At 40.1% G+C, this 21,998-nt stretch overlaps 1 protein-coding gene across 2 annotated transcripts; it reads right to left on the minus strand.

The window, feature by feature from the left end:
- Nucleotides 1-4,767: 4,767 nt before the first annotated feature.
- Nucleotides 4,768-21,703, minus strand: RNF168 (ring finger protein 168). 2 transcript variants are annotated; one of them, XM_072407658.1, is made up of 7 exons: nt 21,599-21,703; nt 17,559-17,893; nt 16,521-16,597; nt 15,520-15,699; nt 14,314-14,441; nt 13,656-13,728; nt 4,768-6,626 (listed from the first exon to the last, which is right to left on the minus strand). In XM_072407658.1, the coding sequence occupies exons 2-7, from the start codon at nt 17,866-17,868 to the stop codon at nt 5,739-5,741; spliced, it is 1,656 nt and encodes a 551-aa protein (XP_072263759.1). In that variant the 5' UTR covers nt 17,869-17,893; nt 21,599-21,703; the 3' UTR covers nt 4,768-5,738. The 2 variants fall into 2 exon arrangements, with proteins under 2 accessions (XP_072263759.1, XP_072263760.1); XM_072407659.1 differs by having other exon boundaries at nt 21,656-21,695.
- Between the last annotated feature and the right edge of the window lie 295 nt (nt 21,704-21,998).

Raw genomic sequence — 21,998 nt, forward strand, 5'->3', positions numbered from 1 at the left:
TTTTGGGGGGTAAAAACCTTCTGCCAAATCTCAATCTCCTGATGACCTGTACAGACTTCAGGTTGTTCGAAAACCTCAAGTGGAAGATTATAATACTTGTGTGGAAATGTGTGAATCACTCCTACACCATTACCAAAATGACCCTCAGCTCTTGGAAAACATACGGTTCAGTGACGAGTCTTTCTTTCATCTCTCTGGTAACGTTAACCCACACTCTCAAATTTGGGGAAAATCAAACCCAGCAGAAGTTCTCGAGCATGAACGAGACTATCCAAAGCTGGAAGTCACAAGGCAATAAAACTCTCCAAAAACAGCTTTTTTAGTATTGGCTGGAGGAATTAAGGATTTATCCCTAATTTATTTATTTTTTTTGTATGTACCCTCTTACACCCCAACATTACCACCTTTTATTATCTGATCAAGGAACAATTGTCATATTAAGGCTCTAGAATATGTACACATCAAAAGGGGAATTTTTAAGGGGGAAGGAGGCTCAGCTTGTGTGACTAACACCCAATGGCAGTACTTTTAGTCCAGCCAGGATTTATTCAATGAACAGATTAAACAGCACAACAGAGCATTATACAAAGCAAAATTTTCCCTTGACACTCAGATGCATCGGTCCTTAAAACATTTTTTGAGAGACAATGAAAATTGTTATTGTTTAGATTTCAAATGAATTATTGGCTTCCATACTTTCCAAGGAATGGATATGGAATATGGATGCAGCTGTAGTTCCGACCTCACTATTACCTATATGTGTGTTCTAAGCTAATAACCCAAAGAGAACCTGTATTGGGGCTAACATGGTAGATCCACAGAGGTATGCATTGTAAGGGAAACCAATATCAAGGGCAGCCCTGTACCTACATTATTTTATTTTTGTACAGCTTGTAGTACCTTAGTATTATGAACAGAGCATCAAGTGCAACTTTCAGTGATGTGGCACTTCAGATCATGATTACAGGCCTCCTATCTGTTTTTTATAACAACAAATCCTGCATCAACAACTCTGCCTAGTTTATATTAGGTTCTGTTCTCATGTAATTATGCCACTGCTATGGATAAAATGCAGACTCAGTCTAGTATTGGTGGAAGGTAATAAACCTGTGAGAAGTTCTGTTCAAGGAAACTAAAAACCAGGAAGCCTGCGATCCCAGTACTGCTTGGCAAAATTCCGAACTACTCTACCAAGTTCCATGCTCAGTGGCTAATGAAAGCCACAATACATGCAGACACAAGTCAGATGCAAAATATGTCTATTTAAAAAAACAAGTGGCATTTGTATTAAACACTTGAGTTCCATAAAATAATAATGTATTTATTAAAAAATTGTTAAGAGCACCATGTCCAAGTTTGATCAAGTCTGGTCCCCATGGGTAGAACACTATTTTTCACCCTCCTTATTTTTATACATTGTGTAAACTGTTATTCATGTTTTCATTTGTTTTATGCTTTTTTATTTTTTTTTTTAAACTCGATATAAATTTACTGAAAAGAAAGAGCATTTGTTAAGAAATCATTACTCTGGTTGGAACACAATCACCTAAAATATATATCACACCTATACACCAAATATATTAAAATACAGCCAATAAGACTGCTTGTGACATGTAAATATATTTTATTTTAATCAAACCTTTTCTGTGTACACAAAGCTACATTGTGATGGTAACAATTAAATGCCAATTGATCTCTGGCTATTTAAAATTATTTAAAACTAATATGGTATTTTATTTAATTTCATTGAGGTAAGGGCATTAGATTGTGAGCCCCTTTGAGGGACAGTTAGTGACATGACTTTAGACTTTGCTATAAAAATACTGTATATTAATAATAATTTATTGGTTACTATTCAACTGTAGTGGGGGAAAAGGGCTTGCTTTCTTAGGTGACAAAATAAGAATGGGGAGGAAGAAGGTTCAGACTTCTGTAAATGTCACCTAGAAAAGTAGCCAGATGTGGAGTATGGTACAAATGTGGTAAGAGGGCAGCCTATTAAAGCAGAGTTTAGCTCACAATCAGCTACTCAACACATAGAATAAGACTGGCCATTGATACAAACGGGGCACTGTCTGTATGTTAATCCAGCCATTCTATTTTCCCAATAGGTAGTTTTAGGTCACTACCTTCTCTTTGTAATAATGTTTATGTCACAGTATGGGAATGTATAACTACATAGTAGGTTAGGTTCAAAAAAGACATAAGTCTATCAAGTTCAACCACCAGGGAAATAATCATATCCAAAATATATAACCTTATAAGATATAGTTGGTCCAGAGGAAGGTGAAAAAAACCCTGGTACAACTTGCTTCAACAGGGAAAAAAATTCCTTCCCGGATCCATGAAGCAATCGGATGTTCCCTGGATCAGCAGTCTCTGTTATCTTTACTTTAAAGCCTTAATACCCCGCTATATTCTGTGCTTCCAGAAACCATCCAGCTTTTTCCTAAAGCAATCTATAATAGTTGCTGAAACTACTTCCTAAGGGAGCTGATTCCACATTTTCACAGACCTTACAGTGAAGAATCCCTTCCTTATCCGGAGCTTAAACTTCTTTTCCTCCAGACACAAAGAGTGCCCTCTTGTTGTTTGTAATGATCTCAAACTGAATAATGGGGAAGAGAGTTCTCTATATGGACCATTTATATATTTACACAGGGTGATCATTTCCCCCCTTATACAACTCTTCTCAAGGGAGAATAGATTCAGTTCAGCTAATCTCTCCTCATAGCTGAGCTCCTCCATTCCTTTTATTAATTTAGCTGTCCTTCTCTGCACTCTCTCCAATTCAACAATGTTCTTTTGGTAAACTAGTGCTCAAAATTGGACTGCATATTCCAGATGTGGTCTGACCAATGCTTTGTACAGGGGCAGGATTATGTCTCCATCTTTCCATCATTATCCCCAATGTATAGTAACAAACATAAAGAGGAGATCAATAAAAGGATAAATACAAATACAATACAAATTTTATCTCTATTTTAATAAATAATGAGGTTTATCAGTCACCAAGCAAAGATGGTGGATAGTAAAGACAAAAGTAATGGTCACAACTCTATAGCAGAACTAAAGTCAAAAAAATAAGCTGTGAGCAGACAGTTTCCTTATGGCAACAGGGACAGATGCGATCTCTACTGAAATAAAATCAACTTACCTGTCTGACTGTAGTTGCACAGATGCGCAAGCACAGTGTACAAAAAGGATTGCAAATACAGAAACATTTGAGAATTAGGAACAAGTTTAGTTGTATATTCCTAGTGCAAACCTGGAAATTAATGCGTACACAGCGTCAAAAATGTTATTAGCCATATTGCAAATATCTTCGGCGAATAGTGAACTTTACAGATAAAGGGCTAAGAAAGTCAATAAAAAGAGCCAATTGTCTTTATTTTAAGGTTTGGCATAAATAAATAAATAACAATTTGCATCCAGTTCTAGCCCACTGCAGATTAGGCTTATTTTTTACACGGACAGCCAGCACCTCCCTTATAGTTTGCAAGTCCCTCTTGTGGCACTAAAATAGTTCTGACCCATCGAGGCATGGACTTCACAGGTCCTTTGAGGAGGTCTTGTATTATCAAGGAGATCCTGCTAGATCATGTGGACCTATTCTGAGAATATATAAAATGTCATTGCTTATCTGGTTATAACTATATTCTGCTTTTCTATTTGATATTTTAATTCTCTGACTTTTTAAATTGCTTTCTGAATTACAAACCTAAAGATGAGTTATGTTGGTATATGGTTTAAATGTTCAGCTAAATACAGCACAACTTGTTTCAGATGCGTTATTGAAACTACCAGGCCAAAGGATCAGCCTTACATCCAGGCAATTTACATTCTTTATGAGTTAAACAACCATTCGATACTCTCAGTATAGGTCACAATGTCACGTCTCCATCAGCTTGCCTTTTTATAGTGCATTCTGCTACCATCTCTTACCTCAGGTAAGACAACGCACATGACACTGCAGTGATATGGTAAAATATAAAAAAAATTGAAAGCGACTCATCAGACTAGGCCACCTTGTACTGCTCCATCGTCTGGTTGTAAAGGTTAGATGCCCGTTATAGACACTTATGGCGGTAAATGGGTTAGGGTGGAAACCATGATCAGTCTGCAGTTACAGTACAAGCTGCTCTGCACTGTGTTCCATCATCTTTCTCTTATGGCCAGCATTATGTATTTCAGACCAGGGTCTTGTCACTTGTGCACAGAAGGTCTCTTGATAGGTGATACCAATTACTGCAGACCGAACAACCCACAGGACTTGCCTTTATGAAGACTGTGTTTTGGGGCAGGGTACTCTTCTGTGTTGTCCGTCATCTGAAACCTCTATTTAATTTACAGCACTGCTTAATATGTTGGTGCTTTAGAAATACAGAACCTATAAATCAATAATAAAGACCCAATCATCTAGCCATCACATATTGCAAGGATGCTCAGATTGTTGCACATGCATCACAATACAGATACGTGTTTATGGCAGGGATCAAATATATGTTGGTGTTATAACCTTCAGATAGCTTTTGGCTTCCGCCAAAAGAAAACCTTAGTGGTATTTCCTTTTCCAATACATCACAATGCAGCAACTGTGAACGGTTTATGTGTCTGCCAAGCCAACAACACTACAGGAGCCAAAATAATAGAGCAATCTGGGGAGAAGAAAGTGTCTGTAGAGGACTGAAACAAATAGCATTTCATTGCCTGTTTCCCTAAAGCCGAAGACTGCATATATGTAAATCATGAATCAGAATACAGTAGTCTAATAAAAATTGTTTATACCAGGCCTTAACATAACCAAAAACAACCAAAAAAATTCTTTTTACAGTTCTGTACATACACAGCAGAATTAGGTTACATAACTCAAAAATAAAGCATTTGGGGAAAAATTATGTATATGTATATACAAATTATTTTTTGAGGACATGACAGCAACAAAAGGTTACCTGCACTACGAAACCAGTTTAGTTTTGCCTAAAAAATAATAGTACTTTGAGGAACTTAAGGCTTTTTTTAAAAGAAAATATGGTATAGGTCTCAAATGCTTCTGGGTGGCACAGGTGACATTCGAGAACTCAAAATATAGCAATGGGCTTACATGCATTCTTGAGGGATTTCCAGCATGTCTGCCACAGGCACAATGTTCTCCCTGCACACTTTTTTTGTTTTTGTTTTGGTGTGTGGGGAAAGGGGGGCATTCCTTTACTGAAGTGCTTTAATGAACTGTGAACAATGTTCTTCCAAAAAATACCATAGTCTACTCCCAAAGCTATAAGCCTTTTTTTAAAGAGTCCCTTTTAACTAACTTAAGTATTGTAAATGCCTACTGTTTAGATTTTTTATGATTTCCATAAACAATTTAAATGACCTGCAAATGTGCCTCAGAGCTTGCTAGCAAATGTGACTGCTTCAGAAGGGTCATTCCTGTAGTTGAGCCTCCTCTCTTCTTGCAGATCATAGGCCTTTCTTGCTTAAAGTATGTAATTACTGTATGTGTGTACTGGCACCTCCTCCCCCTCCCTTCACAACCTTTTCTGTAGCTGCTGTGGGAGTAGCAAAGAGAATACTATAGAGTAATAGCTCACTGACCTCACATCTACAGCGATGGCTTTTGACTATCCAAATAAAGGAAACCTTTTACAGATAAATGCATACATTAATTGAAACGTTTTTAAAACAAATTGCTTGGCAACAGGTTCTCTTAAAGAAGACAAACAGTTCTTTTATTCAAGTTACTTTCTGGCAGATCTTTGAAACATGTCCAGTATGTTTTGCTGTTTGTTACTTGGCTTCAAGATTTTTACCCCATTAGGTGATGAGCAATGTTCAGACGCTTTTCTTGTCCTACTTCTACGTGGGAGGGACTGCAAGTGCTTTTTCGGAGCAGGTTTTTTATTCTCATCAGATGATTCCCCACTTTCAGAGCTCTTAGAACTGCTTTGATCCATACTTTGCTTTAAATCAGCTCTTTTTAGAGGTGTAGATTGCAATGGCTCCTGCTGTGCAGCGGTTCTTTTAGGCCGCAGCTTGTACTCATCTGGAGAACCCTTCAGTCTGCTGACTTGTTTCAACTCCTTATCCAAGAGCTTCTGAAGCCTAAGAGCCATAAGCCGGTCCTGTTCCTCCTGCAGTTTTCTCTCATGCAGTGTCTCTTCCAGTTCCTTTAACCTGTTTGTGTGAGATTCAGGAGTTATGCAGTTATCGAGACAAGGCCTTTTTTCACTTGGTGGATTTCCAAAGAATTCAAGAGTTCTTTTAGGTGATTGTTTATTCTGCAGCTCAGGTATACTGGTTACGTCAAGTAATTGTGGGTTGTGCCATCTCCTACTAAAGTCCAGAGAGTTAGAACACCTGGGAGGAGAGAACTGCAAAGTAGTCATAGCTAAGCAAGAATCATTTGTTATGGTTTGTCCCAGGATTTTATTTTCAGACGATTCTTTTATCAGTAATGCATTTCTGATAGGAGAGTATTTAGTTAGACCAGGTAGTTGTTCTGAATCTGATTCTTCCAGAGAACTTTGATTAGGCAAAACATATGACTGAGGGGAGAGTGTGGGCATTCCATCATCATCCAATTCATCTTGTAAAGCTGAAAAATGTTCAGCGCCCATAATTATGTGCTGTAAATATAATAAATACAGAAATTAGCAATCTGCCTATACATATATTAGACTGAATGCAAAGGTTGTAAAAGGAATATTGATGCTATAAAAATAGAAATAGAACTTATTAAAAAAACAAAAAAACATTAAATACGTGTATGAACTGTCCAGTAAGTGAACTTTCAGATACTGATACTACAACCTATAATCCTCAATAGTGTTGGAATATATGCACATAAAGTTAAAAAAAAAAAAAAAAAAGGTAAGCTTCGCCCTTTCTGAAGCAAATTGGTACTACAGTTTAACTACTTAAAAGCCTCTGTCAGTCACTGACCCTCCCATGTTTTACTGTTGAGTGGCAGTGCAGAGTTAAAGTAGTATAGCATGTGGCCTAGATGAATGGGGAGGAGTAAGGCGAGTTACTTTATGGCACACATAGGCCATTTGTTGAACTTTAGGACAAGGTTAAGGGTGCTACAGCCGCAACATTGATAAAGCAATGATATTTTATATGTAGGCGGCCTTGCAGTGTATGCTAGCACTTGTATTATCGCTCCAGTTGGTCCATGAGGTGCCCCTATATTACATGGCTCATTATTATTACAATCACTTTCAGGAACACGTCAGCACTTTTACCCTAATAACAATGTAAGAGCTCATTTGTGGGATAAGCCCCAACCCACCTGCACCCTGCCAATATGACTTTCCTCATTCACTGAGCAGTGAAAAAAAAGAAGATAGCTTTCCTGAGCAATATATGTAATATCAGATGTTAAGTTTCAAACGTTTGTTTTAACTCTTTCACTCACACAGAATTTACTTCCCAATTTTCTGCACATTTTAAACCTGAAAAGTTTACCCAAAACCCAGAAAACATTTTCTGAAAGCATGTAGAATAATGATATGGTAGTTGAGTGTAGTTCTAATGTTACCCAATACTTCAAATCTTTATTTTTAATAAAAAGTAGATCTAATTTTAGGGCACACAATAGAACTCAATTTTTGTAAACAGAGATTGTTTCAAGTAGATAGATACCAAAACACATCAGGACATAAAAAGGCTCAAATAATTCCTAAAAAAAAAAAATAAAAAAAAAAAACCTAATAGTTTGTTGGCAACCATAAGTTTTTAATGTCTTTAACAGGGGGCGTGGTCACGCTATGGAGGATTGAGCACATTTTTTTGTGAGCTCCCTGCAGCCAGCGGCTCCTACTCAGTCTGGTCACTCCGCTACGAAGCAGAAAACACCTGGAGCCTCCAGGTCTCAAAAAAGAAAAACGCAGTCTTAGGCAGTCTTTCACGCCGGCTGTGGACTCCCCTGCAGCTGCTGCGAGATCCAAGATGGCGTTGCAACGTGTCTCTACACGCAGGGACGCTGAATCTGATCATGATGCCTCAGCTGACTTTCCTGCAACCTCCTCTGAGCCCCACTGCAGTGTGGACCCGTGCCCTCTCACTTCAATGCTACTACCTGTGTCTTCAGCAGCTGTGTTATTCACACAGCACAGGCCACCTACAGATGGGGTTACCCATCCCACTTGTTGATCACTAGGAATGACTATCTTTGCTTTACATAGGCACTCACAGCTTCCAGCTCTATTTGAGTTTCTACAACTGCCTCCGATTGAAATTCCAGACTGGTTAGCAATGCCAATTGAGGACCCTTTGACATTAACAAGGAGCACAAGACCAAGAAGCACCCAAGTCAGACAGCGGACAGGTCGTACAGATCCATTGCTTCGTCCACAGGCTGGACCTAATGAGGCAGATCCTTGATAGGTCTTTATTGCATTCCAGTGCAAAGCTATAAGGTGTTCTCTCTGTTGATGAGTACGGTTTGTTACTAGGATAATTACATGTATATGGTTGACTACTGTTGTCTTGGGTGACTCTAGTGGAGAAGGATCTCGCTGGGATCAACTTGTGTTTGTCTAGGAGATGACCCGGAGAGATTCTGACAAACAATTTCATCACAGGCTTGGGACATAATACCATGTGTATATATATTCTCATGATTGTTCCAGCGGAATGGTTCTAAATTTGTGCAATTGGTATTTTGCAAATATGGACGATGCGGGTATTGTTTAACCTGTGTTTTGTTATCTGTTACTCAGGAGCGGGTTTTTATACTATATTTGGATATTATAGCCGTCGGCGAGCATTTGCTTGTCTCTGTGGCATACCTCCTCCCCAATTAGGACTGCTCCTCCTTCTTTGAAAGATTTTTATGTTTTTTGGAGCTTTTAAGATTTAATATCTTGTATTTTGTTCTAATTGTTTTCTTGTTTCTGTCCTACATTACTTAGGACATGTGTCCCAACTATCCCCTTCCATTCCATTACAAATCACTTTTCTCAATGTAAAAGGGCTAAACTCCTATATCAAGCATTCCCCAGTATTGCCGGAGCTCTATAGGTGTAGGTAGGCAATCTTAGAGGAAACTCACTTTAAATATGGGCAACATGCAGGAAATGACTGATGGCCATTTTGACAAATGGTATTATGGTACCTCTGCTGACTCCAAACCCAGGAGTGTCTATTTTACTTTAAATCAGTTTGTTGGTCTCTGCTAGCTTATTGCTCAGATCCTAAGGACAGGTATGTTATGAATAAAGGGTCAATTGACTCTCATACCTATACTTTTGTCAATGTTTACTTTCCCAATACAGGTCAGGCAGTATTTTTGGACTCTCTGATTAGGAGTCATAGAAGAACTTAGCAAAGGCTCCCAATACGTCAATAGACGTGACAAGTGGTGCATATCGGCTATATTTGATGCTGCCTTAAGGAAGATTAAACGCCTTCTACATACATACCAACTAGTAGATATTTAGTGTCTTACACCCACCCAGGCGAGAAGGACTTTACCTTTTATTCCCACATGCACAAAACATATTCGAGAATTGACCTTCTTTTCATTAAGCATTCCTCCATACTGAAAGTGATATCTTCAGATATTGGTGTAATTTCTATCTCAGATTATGCCCCGGTCTCTAATTGTGCAAGCATCGCCAACTGAACAGAAATCTTACTCCTTGAGACTGACTGACTCTTCATTGGAGTCACCGGAGGTACGTGAGCAAATTGAGGCTGAGCTCAGTTACGGTGTAAAACCAAATTTATGCTCCCAAAGTGTAAGATTTTACTACGAATATTCTAATATATGTGGCAGGGCTTTAGCGCAAGCTCTTCAGGGAAAAAAGGGCGAAAACCTATATTCCTAGTAAGAGCTCCCTATCGGGCAGAATGGTGCATACCTCCTCAGACATTGCGGAGACCTTCAGGTCATTTTTTGACAAATTGTATAATTTGGACGGCGATGCTCCCACGGGTGCGGACCCCGAAAAAGCAGATTTAATCAGAGCTTGACTCCTCCGGACTTCCCGCCTTCCCCCCGGAGTTGGTGGAGTCCCTGGGAGCCCCGATCACGGCAGAAGAATTGGCCTCGGCTATCACTAAAGCAGCCACTGGGAAAGCGCCTGGCCCTGACGGTCTAACCTTACCATATTATAAGAAATTCCTTTCTGTACTCTTTCAACACTACCTAATGGCATTTAATGCTTGGACTGAAGGCATGGTGCTGCCCAGGGAAACATTGGCAGCTCATATTTCTCTAATACTTAAAAGCCTGAAAATGACCCCAACTCATGTTGTAGTTATAGGCCAATTTCCCTTTTAAATTGTGACCTTAAACTCTTCAGCAGTATCCTGGCGAAACGCCTGACCCTATTGATCCAAACTCCTATTCACCCGGATCAGAGAGGTTTCCTACCTGGCCAAGAGGCTAGGGACAATACGGTAAGAACACTAAATTTAATTATTTAAATCCATTCACGTAAGATACAGGCCTTGGCGGCAGATGCCAAAAAAGCCTTTGACCGAGTTCATTGGGGATTTTTGAAATCTACCTTGGTGTATATTGGCTTAGCACCTACCTTGGTGACTTGGATTGAGTCCTTATACTCCACCCCAACGTCACAGGTCAAAGTGAATGGCTTACTGTCCAGAACTTTCTCCATTAGCAATGGCACATGTCAGGGGTGTCCCCCTCATCTCCCCTTCTATTTTTACTGGTTTTGGAACCTTTTTGAGGCATATCAGGGGAAACCCAAGTATCCACTGCATTTGTGTGCAAAATCAGGTTCATGAAGTAGCTGCCTATGCAGATGATTTCCTGTTCTTTGTTTGATCTCCTAGGCTTTCTCTGCCTAACTTATTATCTGAGATTAGTAGATACTCAGTGTTATCTAAATATAAAATCAATCTAAAGGCTCTATCCATCACACTGTATGACACCGTATTTTCCCTTTAAATGGGCGAAGTCTGCCATAACTTATTTGGGAACTAAGATCCCTAGAGAATTGTCATTGGTAGTTAATCTGAATTTTCTACCATTATTGAATACGGTGAGGAGAGACTTGCAGCATTGTCCTGGTTCCGTAGATGCAACATATTGAAGATGAACATTATGCCACGTCTGCTATATCTGCTCCAAACACTCCCGGTTCATATTCTGCAACAAGTATTGTACAAATTTAGACAGGAGTTTCTCTGCTTTGTCTGGGGAGGGGACAACCCAAGTATTGGACGACAGATTCTACGGTTGCTTAAATTGGGTGGAGGCATCGCTTTTCACGACCCTCTATTGTACCAACAAGCGGTACACATAGGGGGCTTGATAGATTGGTGCAGGAATGGTGGTCACAAACCATGGGTTGCACTCGAGGAAGCGAACTCTTGCACCCCATTAGCAGAGGCCATATGGTCCCCACCAGATACACTTCTTACTATTCTCAAACTACCTCTGATAGGGACAACTCTACGTATTGTACGGAAGCATTTCCAGACCTCTGGAGTGAGTACTTACCCCCTTCACCATCATCCTCTATTTGGGACATCCAGGGTTTCAACATGGTTTATCTGACACCAGGTTCTGTTCTTGGAGGGAACAGGGAATTTTCAGGGCATCCCCTTTGTTTGGGGGGTACAGAATGAACGAATATCTCTGACCTGTCAGCTGACCATGATCTTCCAAAGTTAGATGTATGGCGTAGTTTACAATTGCATCATTTTCTCTGTTCTCTCCCTCTACCATCTAATTTTGTGCGTCCTCTGTCACAGGTGGAGTAAATGTGCGTGGCCACGGGCCCCGTTCGGGGAACTCTCTCTAGTGCTTATTAACTGCTTCTGACAGACCTCACCCCCTCATCCTTACCGTTTCTAAATATATGGGAATGTGACCGTAATACTATATTTTCCCCTGAACAGTGGTAACGCCTTTTGTACATGGGCCATAAGGCTGCACTTAGCAACTCTTATCAGGAATTTAATTATAAATTACTCACACGCTGGTACAGAGTACCAACAGTGCTAGCTAAAATGTATCCAGGGGTAGATGATCGCTGCAGGCGTTGTGGAGTTGAAGCTGGTAGTCTGCTGCACATATTCTGGGAATGCTCTATATTGGCCCCTTTTGGTCACAGGTGGCATTGGTTATCGAGGAATTAACAGGAGGTGAATATACGCAAAAGACCTGAGCTGGCAATTCTGCATTTAAATGACTGGTCTAAGAAGAAATACCACAACTCTTTGCTTAAACATCTTTTAAATGCTGCTAAAGCCCGCATTCCTACACTATGGAAGCAGTCTTCTCCTTCTACCCTGTCACACTGGTTTAGAAGGGTGAACGAGATTATGACGATGGAAGATCCTATTACCACCCGTGACGGGAGTTCTGATAAATTGCGCAAAACCTGGTTTTATTGGATGCAATATACCACTACTCAGGCGTATCTTTCAGTACAAAGCAAGGCTGATAACGCTGATGATATATTTTGATAAAGAAGCTGATATTGGACTTGTTGTTCCATGACTCCAATCATACTGTACTTGGCCTTTAGTCTGTCAGGCCTGTAATGCCATACCTATCTCCCCGTCCCCCCCCCCCATCTATTTCTATCCCTCTCTTTTTTTTTGTTTTGTCTATAACATTGAAAATTTTTCAGTGATCAGTCATTTCAAATATTGCCTGTTAGTAATATGCATACTTTAATGAGAATGTTGTCTATTTTTGCTAAATGTATGACTCAATGTTCAAATATTGTTTGGCTTTTACTGAATAAAAAAAGTCTTTAACAGGTACCTGGTTTAGAGTTAACCATAAATTATTGGACCTAGATGACTTATCCCACTCCAGAGTGCACAGGAATACCCGATGTGTGTCGTGCAATCATCGTTACATACGCGTACATATGTATATTTGTGCATGGGTTAGTGAGGGTTCTTTTACAGTTTTTTGTTTTAAATTCATTGTATTTTTTAATATTACCTTTCTTGCGATAACAAGGAAGCCCTACGTGCTAGCATTAGAAGGTGAAAGTTACTCTTAAAAAAGCATCAGTGGTCTTTTAAACCTGAAGTGTCTCCAATGCCGTCTGCTATGACTTTCTAATGTGCATGATTGCAGACAGCGATGCAATTAGCATTCTTAGAAATCAGCAATAGTAAGTCCAGTATTTTGCTCAGTTTAGGACTCCTTTAAGGCACTAAAATAAAAATCTAGTCTAATTGGTGTTCTGCCTGTTCTGTGATCATGCATACATAAACTACAGATCACAGGGATGTCCACATAAACATCTACATCTAAGTGTGCATGATAACCACAGACATCGCTTCCATGCTAGTCATAACAGATATAAATACAGTGTAGGGGCTGTGGGGAACTATTTTTAAAATTAAGCAGGCTAAAGCAGCCAACAAACCCTACAAACTTCAAATAGCACAATTATCTAGCATTATACACCATACACCATCATAGTAGGCAGACATGAAAGTGATAGTGGTGAATGGGGCATGTTGGAGCCATCACTGACAATTGGTTAACAAAAGTCTAGGTGCACTTAACAGACCTACAAGAATCTGTTACTGAAGAATGGAAAGATAGTGGGATTTCTGACTTCATTCAGCTGCAGTCTTTCTAGCATTAGACTTGAAAAAATACAATTTATAAGAAGCTGTAATATTTAGTTTGAAATCAACGCATTTACCTGAAGATCCCCATTTCTGACATAGCCAGACCCTTCAGTACCACGAATCTTCACTGATTTAGGTGTCAAGAACCTGAAACATAAAAGGATAACAGAGCAGGTTACCTTCAATGTACAACAGAATCAAATGTGCGCAGCAACTGATCTGCTACTGTAAAATTATGAAATTTGCTTGTTGTAACAGAATTATTGACTTCCTAACACATAACATAACCCTAACCCTAACATAATTTCTTGCCAATAAAAAAAAAAAAACAAAACAAAACAAAACAAAAAAACTAAGTAGGAGACCTTTTCTTGAACTTATCTAAAACTTAAAAACTGGTGCTCAGCCTCATATAAATGTCTTGGGAGGTAACCATCAGCTTTACTATTTTCTCCTAAACCCTGATCCATCAACTATAATTCACACAGAGTAGACACATCAGACATATTGATTACCCCCACCAAGGGCCTTGGTATGGTCATGGTGCAAATACTTATAAAGCAAAGCCAAAGACTTAAGAGACCAAAAGAGGATCCAGTTTTTCTTTTAAGTTTTGGGTTGTGTAAATTTGGGTCATCTTTGGTATACACTGAGGGGCAGCAGCTGTTGGAAAGCTTTAAACTTTTGTTTACTTGTGTTTCCTGCAGCTGGGTAGTTCACTTTCTTTCTTACCTCTCAATGTCTCCAGGCTGTGTTCGATTGTTTTTTACATTTTTACAGGACTTTGTACTGACTGTCTTCTTGTGGATTACAGGCGACTCCACTAGAGATACATGGCCAGAAGATGTAGTGGACTCATTCTAGCAAAAAAAAAAAAGTTAAAAGTATTACTCCAGTTTTGTTCTGGAAATAAAAAAAAAAATTATTTTTAGTGATTATTATCATTAGAGACTTAACCTCATGGCCAAATGTAATGTTGTCATGTGAAAAGCTGAAGTACATGAATCCTTTTAGAAGTTTTAGAATTTGGGGGGAAGCAAATGAGCCAATGACTGGAAGTTACAAATTACATTTCTGGGGTAATTACATACACCAACAGTATACAGAACATCTCCAGGTTGCCATACTAGTAAGTAAAATTATTATTAAAAATGATTTATGTAAAAATGATACATCTATGTATCTTTCACACCTGCCTCTACATTATGTGATTCTTTGCAGCTCCTTATGGCTGGCAGCCAGCCGCTTGAACAGTCACTCGCTTGTGACACCTGGCAGAAGTGAGCAGTACTAAGCACCACTCACTGTGGCTCCTATTTATTCGCTATGAGGCTGCCACTCATACTCCTTGTACCGGTCATGGTAGTTCCTATTCATCCGGTATATGGCTATGGTTCCCAACATGAGAAAGAGTACCACAACCTTACTGCCAGTGTGAAACTGGCCTTAACCTTCCTGGCGGTAATCCTGAGTGTGGTTTGTGGTTAATTTTCAGTACCAAAAGAGGTAACCGAGCCACACTCAGGGTGGAATTGCCAGGGAGTTTAAAAAGCTTACCTGATAAGCAGTGCCCAAGGCGTCCTCCATCAGTGCTCGGCCTCTTCTTTCCCTGGCGATGCCCGGCCGTCATCTGTGTAACCTGGCGATGCCCGGCCAGCATCTGCGTCCCCGGCGTGTGAATGTTGGCGACGCGAGGCCAGGGGAAGTAGATGCCAGCTGTGCATCTGTGTGTGAGCCAGGACCGTGCAGCTGAGAGGCGGGAAATTTAAAATAAGTATTTTTAAATGTACTGCTTTTACATTTAAAAATATCTATTATGTATACCGCCAGGAAGGTTAATGTTCTATATTTTTTCAAACAAATTGGATCCTTGGTGTGACCGCTTTAAAAATGAAACATTGGCCAAGAAAAAGAAAACATCATTTACTCCTTATTTACCAAATCACTATTAAGCATCCAAGCCAGCTCTTCATCTTTTTTCATCTGTTCTTCCAGATCCCTTTGTGAGCGTTCCAGTGACAAGCGCTGTTCTGTCTCCTCCTCTGCCAAAAGCTTCTGAATGTATTCCTCACTTGCCCTCCGCTCTTCATCTTCTCTCTTAAGCCGCTCCTCTTCAATCTAAAGAAACTTACAAGTCAATTCTACAAAACTAAGTGTATACATACATGCACAGTGTTAACTGATTTTTTTTGATACAGCCAGAAACCTTGTGAGCAGCTAACAACGCAGCACAGACAGAATACACTAAAAAGAAGCAGTTGGCATTGTTTCCAGAGAAGTAAGAACCACAGAACCTCTCCCAAGGTATGAAGAAGTGTTCTGTTGTTCTGACAATTCCTGTTCTTAGGTGACAGGGCTGTTCCTTCACAGATGCAGTGCACTAAATGAGTGTTGTCAACTTAGGACAAAAAGTGTTCTAATGGCAGGATCACAAGCTGAAAATAAAAAAGTAAAAAAAGCAAATGCAGTCACTACATCTAAGGACCAGTAAAGTGCAAAAGTTTGCATTTTTGTGATTGGGTTTAATTATGTTGCTGTACAAGTTAAATTATATGGAACTGTGAAGTGGTCAAATGATACCAGTTTAATTCTTTATGGTAGTGCTGGTTTTCCTTATGGTCATAGACATGTTATAAAGAGTAGCCATGTCCAACTCCAGTCATTGAAGGCCATGGTGTTATTTTTATTTTATGGAGCCTCAACAAAGACCGTTCTTTGGTTATAAGCTGATTGGAAGGTAGCAACTACTATGAAGGGATGTGTTGGGACATGAAATAAAAACTGCCGACATCATAAATCATGCTTAATGCCTGCTGCTGGAGATGGTGTCCAAAAATAAAGAAGGCATCTTCTCTAGTTTCCAAACAAGTGAATGATTGCAGTATTTAAACATAAACAAACTGTTGCATTATCTACCTAGAATATTCTGGAATTCTTACCTTACTTATTTCAGCTTCATATTCTTTCCTAATTTCTCCTGGTTTGCATAGTTGGGGAGTTGGATAAGGTGTAAAGCCTAAAACAAAACATCAGATTATTTTATTTATTAAGGTTTTAAACTTGTAATACAAAGAGAAGAGGAGCCCTCTCAAATCTCAGGTGCAAGGATTAGAACAGACCCTTTTGAAAAAAAAAAAAAAAAAAAAAAAAAACATCATAAGAAATTTGGGGGGTGCCATAGCTGAACTCTCCTGAATATGCCAGCTGCCTCTCAAGATGCTTTGGGCTCACTACACCAAGTCCCTGACCTTGGACAACTATAGAGAAAAAAATCCTGAATTTCTCTGACACACATTTGCTGCATGTTGGTTTCAGCTTTATGATTTAGATGTACGGAAGCCAAACTCAGCTTGGCAAATCCTTTTTAGAAGCTTAACAGTGTCACCCCAATATTTCTACCACAACAGGTATACGCCAACAGCTCAGGAGCATAAGTATTCAATCGAATAAAGTATATCCGATAAGCTATCAAAGGGTTGGGAATGTTGCATGTCATTTAAACTTGTGCAAACCTGTAAACCAAACATATTGCACTAATGCCATTTTATTTGTTCCTACTTCAAGCAAAAGTGAATAACAGATCTTAAACACATATTTTTTACCACCATAGTGCTGCTAGTGTTCTGACTTTTTGCAACCCTGTAGTAAACCAGTGTTATCCCCAGCCCCTTTTAGCTGGGCGCACCGCCCGGCACGTTTCAGTAGTCACCCAGCTGTTTTTGGTGGTTACTGAATAGTTGGGTCACAATACATGGGCTGCCACCCACCTACACTTTATTCTCACCCAGCTTAAAAAAAATTCTGGGTTGGGCACTGGTAAACCTTTCAATATTTTAAAAAGAAATGTGACTAGGCCCTCATTGCAATAAATTCTCTTTTCAGTGCATTAGTCATTTGATTCTTTCCAATTGTTCCTCCTTTTGGGCTGCAACAAGCTTAGCAATGAAAAGCCAAATGTTAAATGTAAGTAGTCTCACCATCCTCAAAATCATCTTCCTCCGTGTCCAGTCCAGAAGCACGGCGTTTGCACTCCTCTGGATACTGACGCTGGATAATCTCCCAAAGCTCCTGGTTAATTAGTGTTCCTGAGCGTGCATTGCGACGAGCCCAGGAGGAAACTCGCAGCCTACAAAAGGGGCAGCAAAGACTGGCCTTCTCTACAGTCATCTGGAAACAGGGATGACACAAAGTATGATTGCATGGCAGCGTCACAGGCTCCAACAAAATCTCCCGGCAGATGGAACAAAGGCATTCTGATCGTGGCAGAGGATGGGCTGATTTTGGCATGCTGGCCTGACACTTAATTCTTCATCTGAAAATCAAAAGATTGATACTTACAAGTTGCTCCCAATAAACACCTACACAATATTTTATTATGTATCACAATTACACACACTATTTCCCTTTAACTACAAATATATAATTTTTTCTTAAACCCTCAGGCTGCGCCAACTGCTGTGTAAAGGTACCTAAAAGCAAATGCAGTATGCTTTCATGGGCATTTAAAAACAATTCAGGGATCTTTGGAAGTTTATTTCAGAGGTGGTTTTTGCCTCCCATACACCATCAAGCTATTTTGTATAAGTAGAACGGTTTTAATGAGAATAACAATGTGAACCCAAGATTTCTTCTAAAAGCCATTCCAAGCTCAGTCACATTGACTAAGCCATCACCCATGAACTGCATTCCAGATCCATCGTCTAGCTCTATCTAACAAGTCATCGTGCAGAAATACTGGATCCGGATGAGAACAGCAGCCACATAATCCCAAACTATGGCTAGACACCTCAGTTACATCACTTCTGATTCATGTAATAATAAATACATAGACTGATGCTCCTGACCTCTTCCCCATAAGATGCAACCTGTCTGGCTGTCAATCTATAGCTCTAGTGTTAAAGGCGACTTATCAACAACATTTTTTACTGAAAGTAAAAGGATAGAAAACCCTTTTATGTAAGGTAAAAGGTAATTTATTTTTAAAAAAGGGTCTTTAGGAAGAATGGGAGTGCAGAGCCTCCTGGGATACCCAGGCAACTCACACATCCCAGGAGGCTTCTGGCTGAATCTTCTGCTCATGCCCAAGACCAGCTTTTTCCTGTAATGGGGAAATGACAAACTCCGGCATGCTCAGTGAGATTGGCACTCTTTTTTTCCCCCATTTACAGCAGGCTACATCACCTGACCACACACCTGAGCAGCGCAAGATCAGGTGACATAGCCAGAAAAAGAAAGAAGCGCCCGACGTTTCCTCCGCACTGGGACAAAGCCGGAATGCAGGACAGCACCAGATCCAATTGAGGAAAGCTCCAGAGAAAACGGGGCTCTGTGAAAATTAAGGTTAGTACGATTTCTTTTTTTTTTTTTGCATAGTTCCACTTTAATATGTAATGAGGGATATGAAACAAGTACAGAAATAAGGTGTTTGCTGTGTGTGTGTGTTAATTTCGAGTTTTACTAATAGGCAACAAAGGCCAGCAATGACAACCGACATATGACAGGGGAACATTAAAGAAAGAAATAATACATTATTGTGAGATTAGGACGAATTTCATTAACGTTCCTGGTGACAGATAGATAAACGCTGTACACATTTATAGCAGTCATTCCGGATCGGTCATTCCTAAATCGGCCCTGAACAATGCCAGGCAACGACTGCACACACGTCAGATTCTCACCTACACATACTCACATACATCATTTTGCAATGCCAATCTGAAAACACTCAGCATACAGCACATGAGGTTTCTGGTTCCTATAATGACAGAACTTACTTCAAGAACAGAATTTACTAAATTTATTGAACTGGAGCAGAAACAAAAATTCCATGTCAGAGAAATATTGCCTCAGAAATATAATCCTCTTGTCCAAATGCTTGTTTTATCGGGCCATGGGAGAAATGAGGAACGCCACTGCTTAGGGACCCGAGTCCTCATGTCATTCTCCTCACACTTAGAAGATCTCCTTGGAGTTTACCTCACTCTCTGAATTTGACTTTGACTGAATTGATCTGCCCTAAAAACATACAAGTGCTCTCCTAAGAAAACAATATTTTATTGTAATACCTTCAGGAGTCTCTTTCCCTATAATGGCATAAAATCTTGCAAGTCCTGATCTATGTGTCCAGCTCCACTAAGGAAGCCAACATGGTGAAATGCGTCAAGACCTGAGACAGAGGAAGTAAACTCAAAACAAAAAAAAAAAAATACACTTACCTTCAATCCCACAGAGCAGTTGATGGGTCGCGTCCAGGTTTCTTTCATCGCGTCGTCCTGGTTTCCGTCTTCGGGCCGGTGCCATCTTCTTCTCTTCTTCCGAGTTCTTCTTCCTAAGTCACCCGATGCAGGCGCGAGATTGGGTGATGTAGTTTGGGAAAAAATTGCATGTGCAGCGAGATTGGCAATTTTTTCCCCTTTTGACAAAAGGGCTTCTTCTGCGTATGCTCGGGCATGCGCAGAAGAGCACCCAAGAGCCTCCCGGGATGTGTGACATAGGTATCCTGGGAAGCTCTGTGTGTTCATTCTTTAAGGGGCGGTGCTGCACCTTTTTTTTTTCAAAAGTGTGTTGGACTTAAAAAAACAAAAAAAAACATAATTTTTACCTTACATTAAAGGGTTGTCTACTCTTTTACGTAAAGTGAAAATTCTGAGTTTAGGTACGGTTTAAGGACCCAATAGGGTATAATAATAAGATCCGGTGTGTCTATCTGACCCACCAGGATCCATTATTTTCCTTCTTATAAGCAGAACTGCTTGTCTAGGTTTGAAGCAAAAAACAAAAAAACCTTCTCTGCATGCTTTTAATGCAAAAAGCTAGGGGGTTTAAAGCGTACCTAAACTCAGAATTTTCACTTTACATAAAAGGGTAGACAACCCAAATATTTATGTAAGGTAAAGATTTATTTTGTTTTGTTTCTTTTTAAGTGCAACACCCTTCCCCCCTTAATTCTCGATCGCCTAGAATGAATAGGAGTGAAAAGCTTCCCGAGATACCTACGTCACGGGAGACTCCTGGGTGCACCTCACCTCGAGCATTCGTCAAAAGGGGGGGAAAAAAAAGCCGATCTCAGGCGTTTTTTCCCAACTACGTCACTCGTTCTTGCGCCTGGCTCAGGTGAAGTAGTAAGAAGAACCCAGAAGAAGAGAAAATGGCGGAGCCCGAAGACTGATGCCGGGAGGACGCGGGTCCAGATGGAAGACACCTCCAGACTAATTGATTGCTCTGCAGGATTAAAGGTAATCGTATTTTTTTTTTGTTTGTTTTGGACGTATTTGAGTTTAGTTCCTATTTCATTAACCCTCAAAAATTGTCATATAGTTTTTCACACTCTGCTTTATATTGTATATGAATCACGTTGAATACAAAACCCTCTCTGTTCTCTCTTCATTAAATTGTATTGCTTAAAGCCAGGGGTTGACTAGAATATTAGAACGCCACTCTATTACATTCATACCATATGTGACATTTTACGATTACTTTGCCATTGAGAGAAATGTCTTACTCCAAGGAGGTAGCCCAATCTTCAGCATTGACAGCTGTGCTAGCTAAGACCAGTCCTCTGACAGGCCGCCCCCTAACAGGTCTGGTCACCGCCCTGACAGAAATGTCATCACATACACAGAGATGTATGACTGATATTGCAGAATATTAATGTACAGCGCTGTGTAATATGTCGGCACTATATAAAACCTGGTTATTATTAATAATAATAATGAAGGGGAGAGCAGAGGAATGAGCTGTAAGATACCCTGGAGGTTCACAGGTGGAGCAAATATAATAAAAGAATGTTTGTAATGGGACCAAACAGCAAATATATGAGAACACCTTCTGGAACAAAGAATCCTCCATCGTGCCATCACCTGCTGGACATGTAACATAGGGCCCCATGTACATACATTGCCCTCCCTCAGCTGTCACAGACTTGCCTGTACATGTCCACACAATAAGAGCCCGCTCAGCATCACCCATTGTCTGCCCTGTCCTCACCCCCTGTGTGCCAGACACCAAATCATCTCACCTGGGCCGGGGACCCCGCTCTGCCACCACAGACCCCCAACAAGTCACCCCACGGTACCTCACAGACCTGGCGCCAAACTCCACTAGGAGCCAAAATCTCTCCACCTCATTACCTTCACTTCCCGTCACTAGAGCTAATCCACGAAGCAACATACATGTCCGCTTACAGCCGCCATTTTCTTGAAGACCAAATTCTCCCTAATCCTAGACAAGCCTCGAAAGAAAGCAAACCCTGTCAGGTTAGGTGTAGATAGTTTTCAAGTCCTTAAAATCGTTTAGGAGTGGTGAAAGTTCTCTCTATTTACTTTACTTACTTTATTTACTTCTCTATTTATTTACTTTAGAAATGACCTGAGTAAATATGAGGCTTCCGAGCAAAGCGCTACACTTGCCAGTAGTAA

This window comes from Pyxicephalus adspersus, chromosome 4 (assembly GCF_032062135.1).
Source record: "Pyxicephalus adspersus chromosome 4, UCB_Pads_2.0, whole genome shotgun sequence".
In the NCBI taxonomy this organism is placed as follows: Eukaryota; Metazoa; Chordata; class Amphibia; order Anura; family Pyxicephalidae; genus Pyxicephalus; species Pyxicephalus adspersus.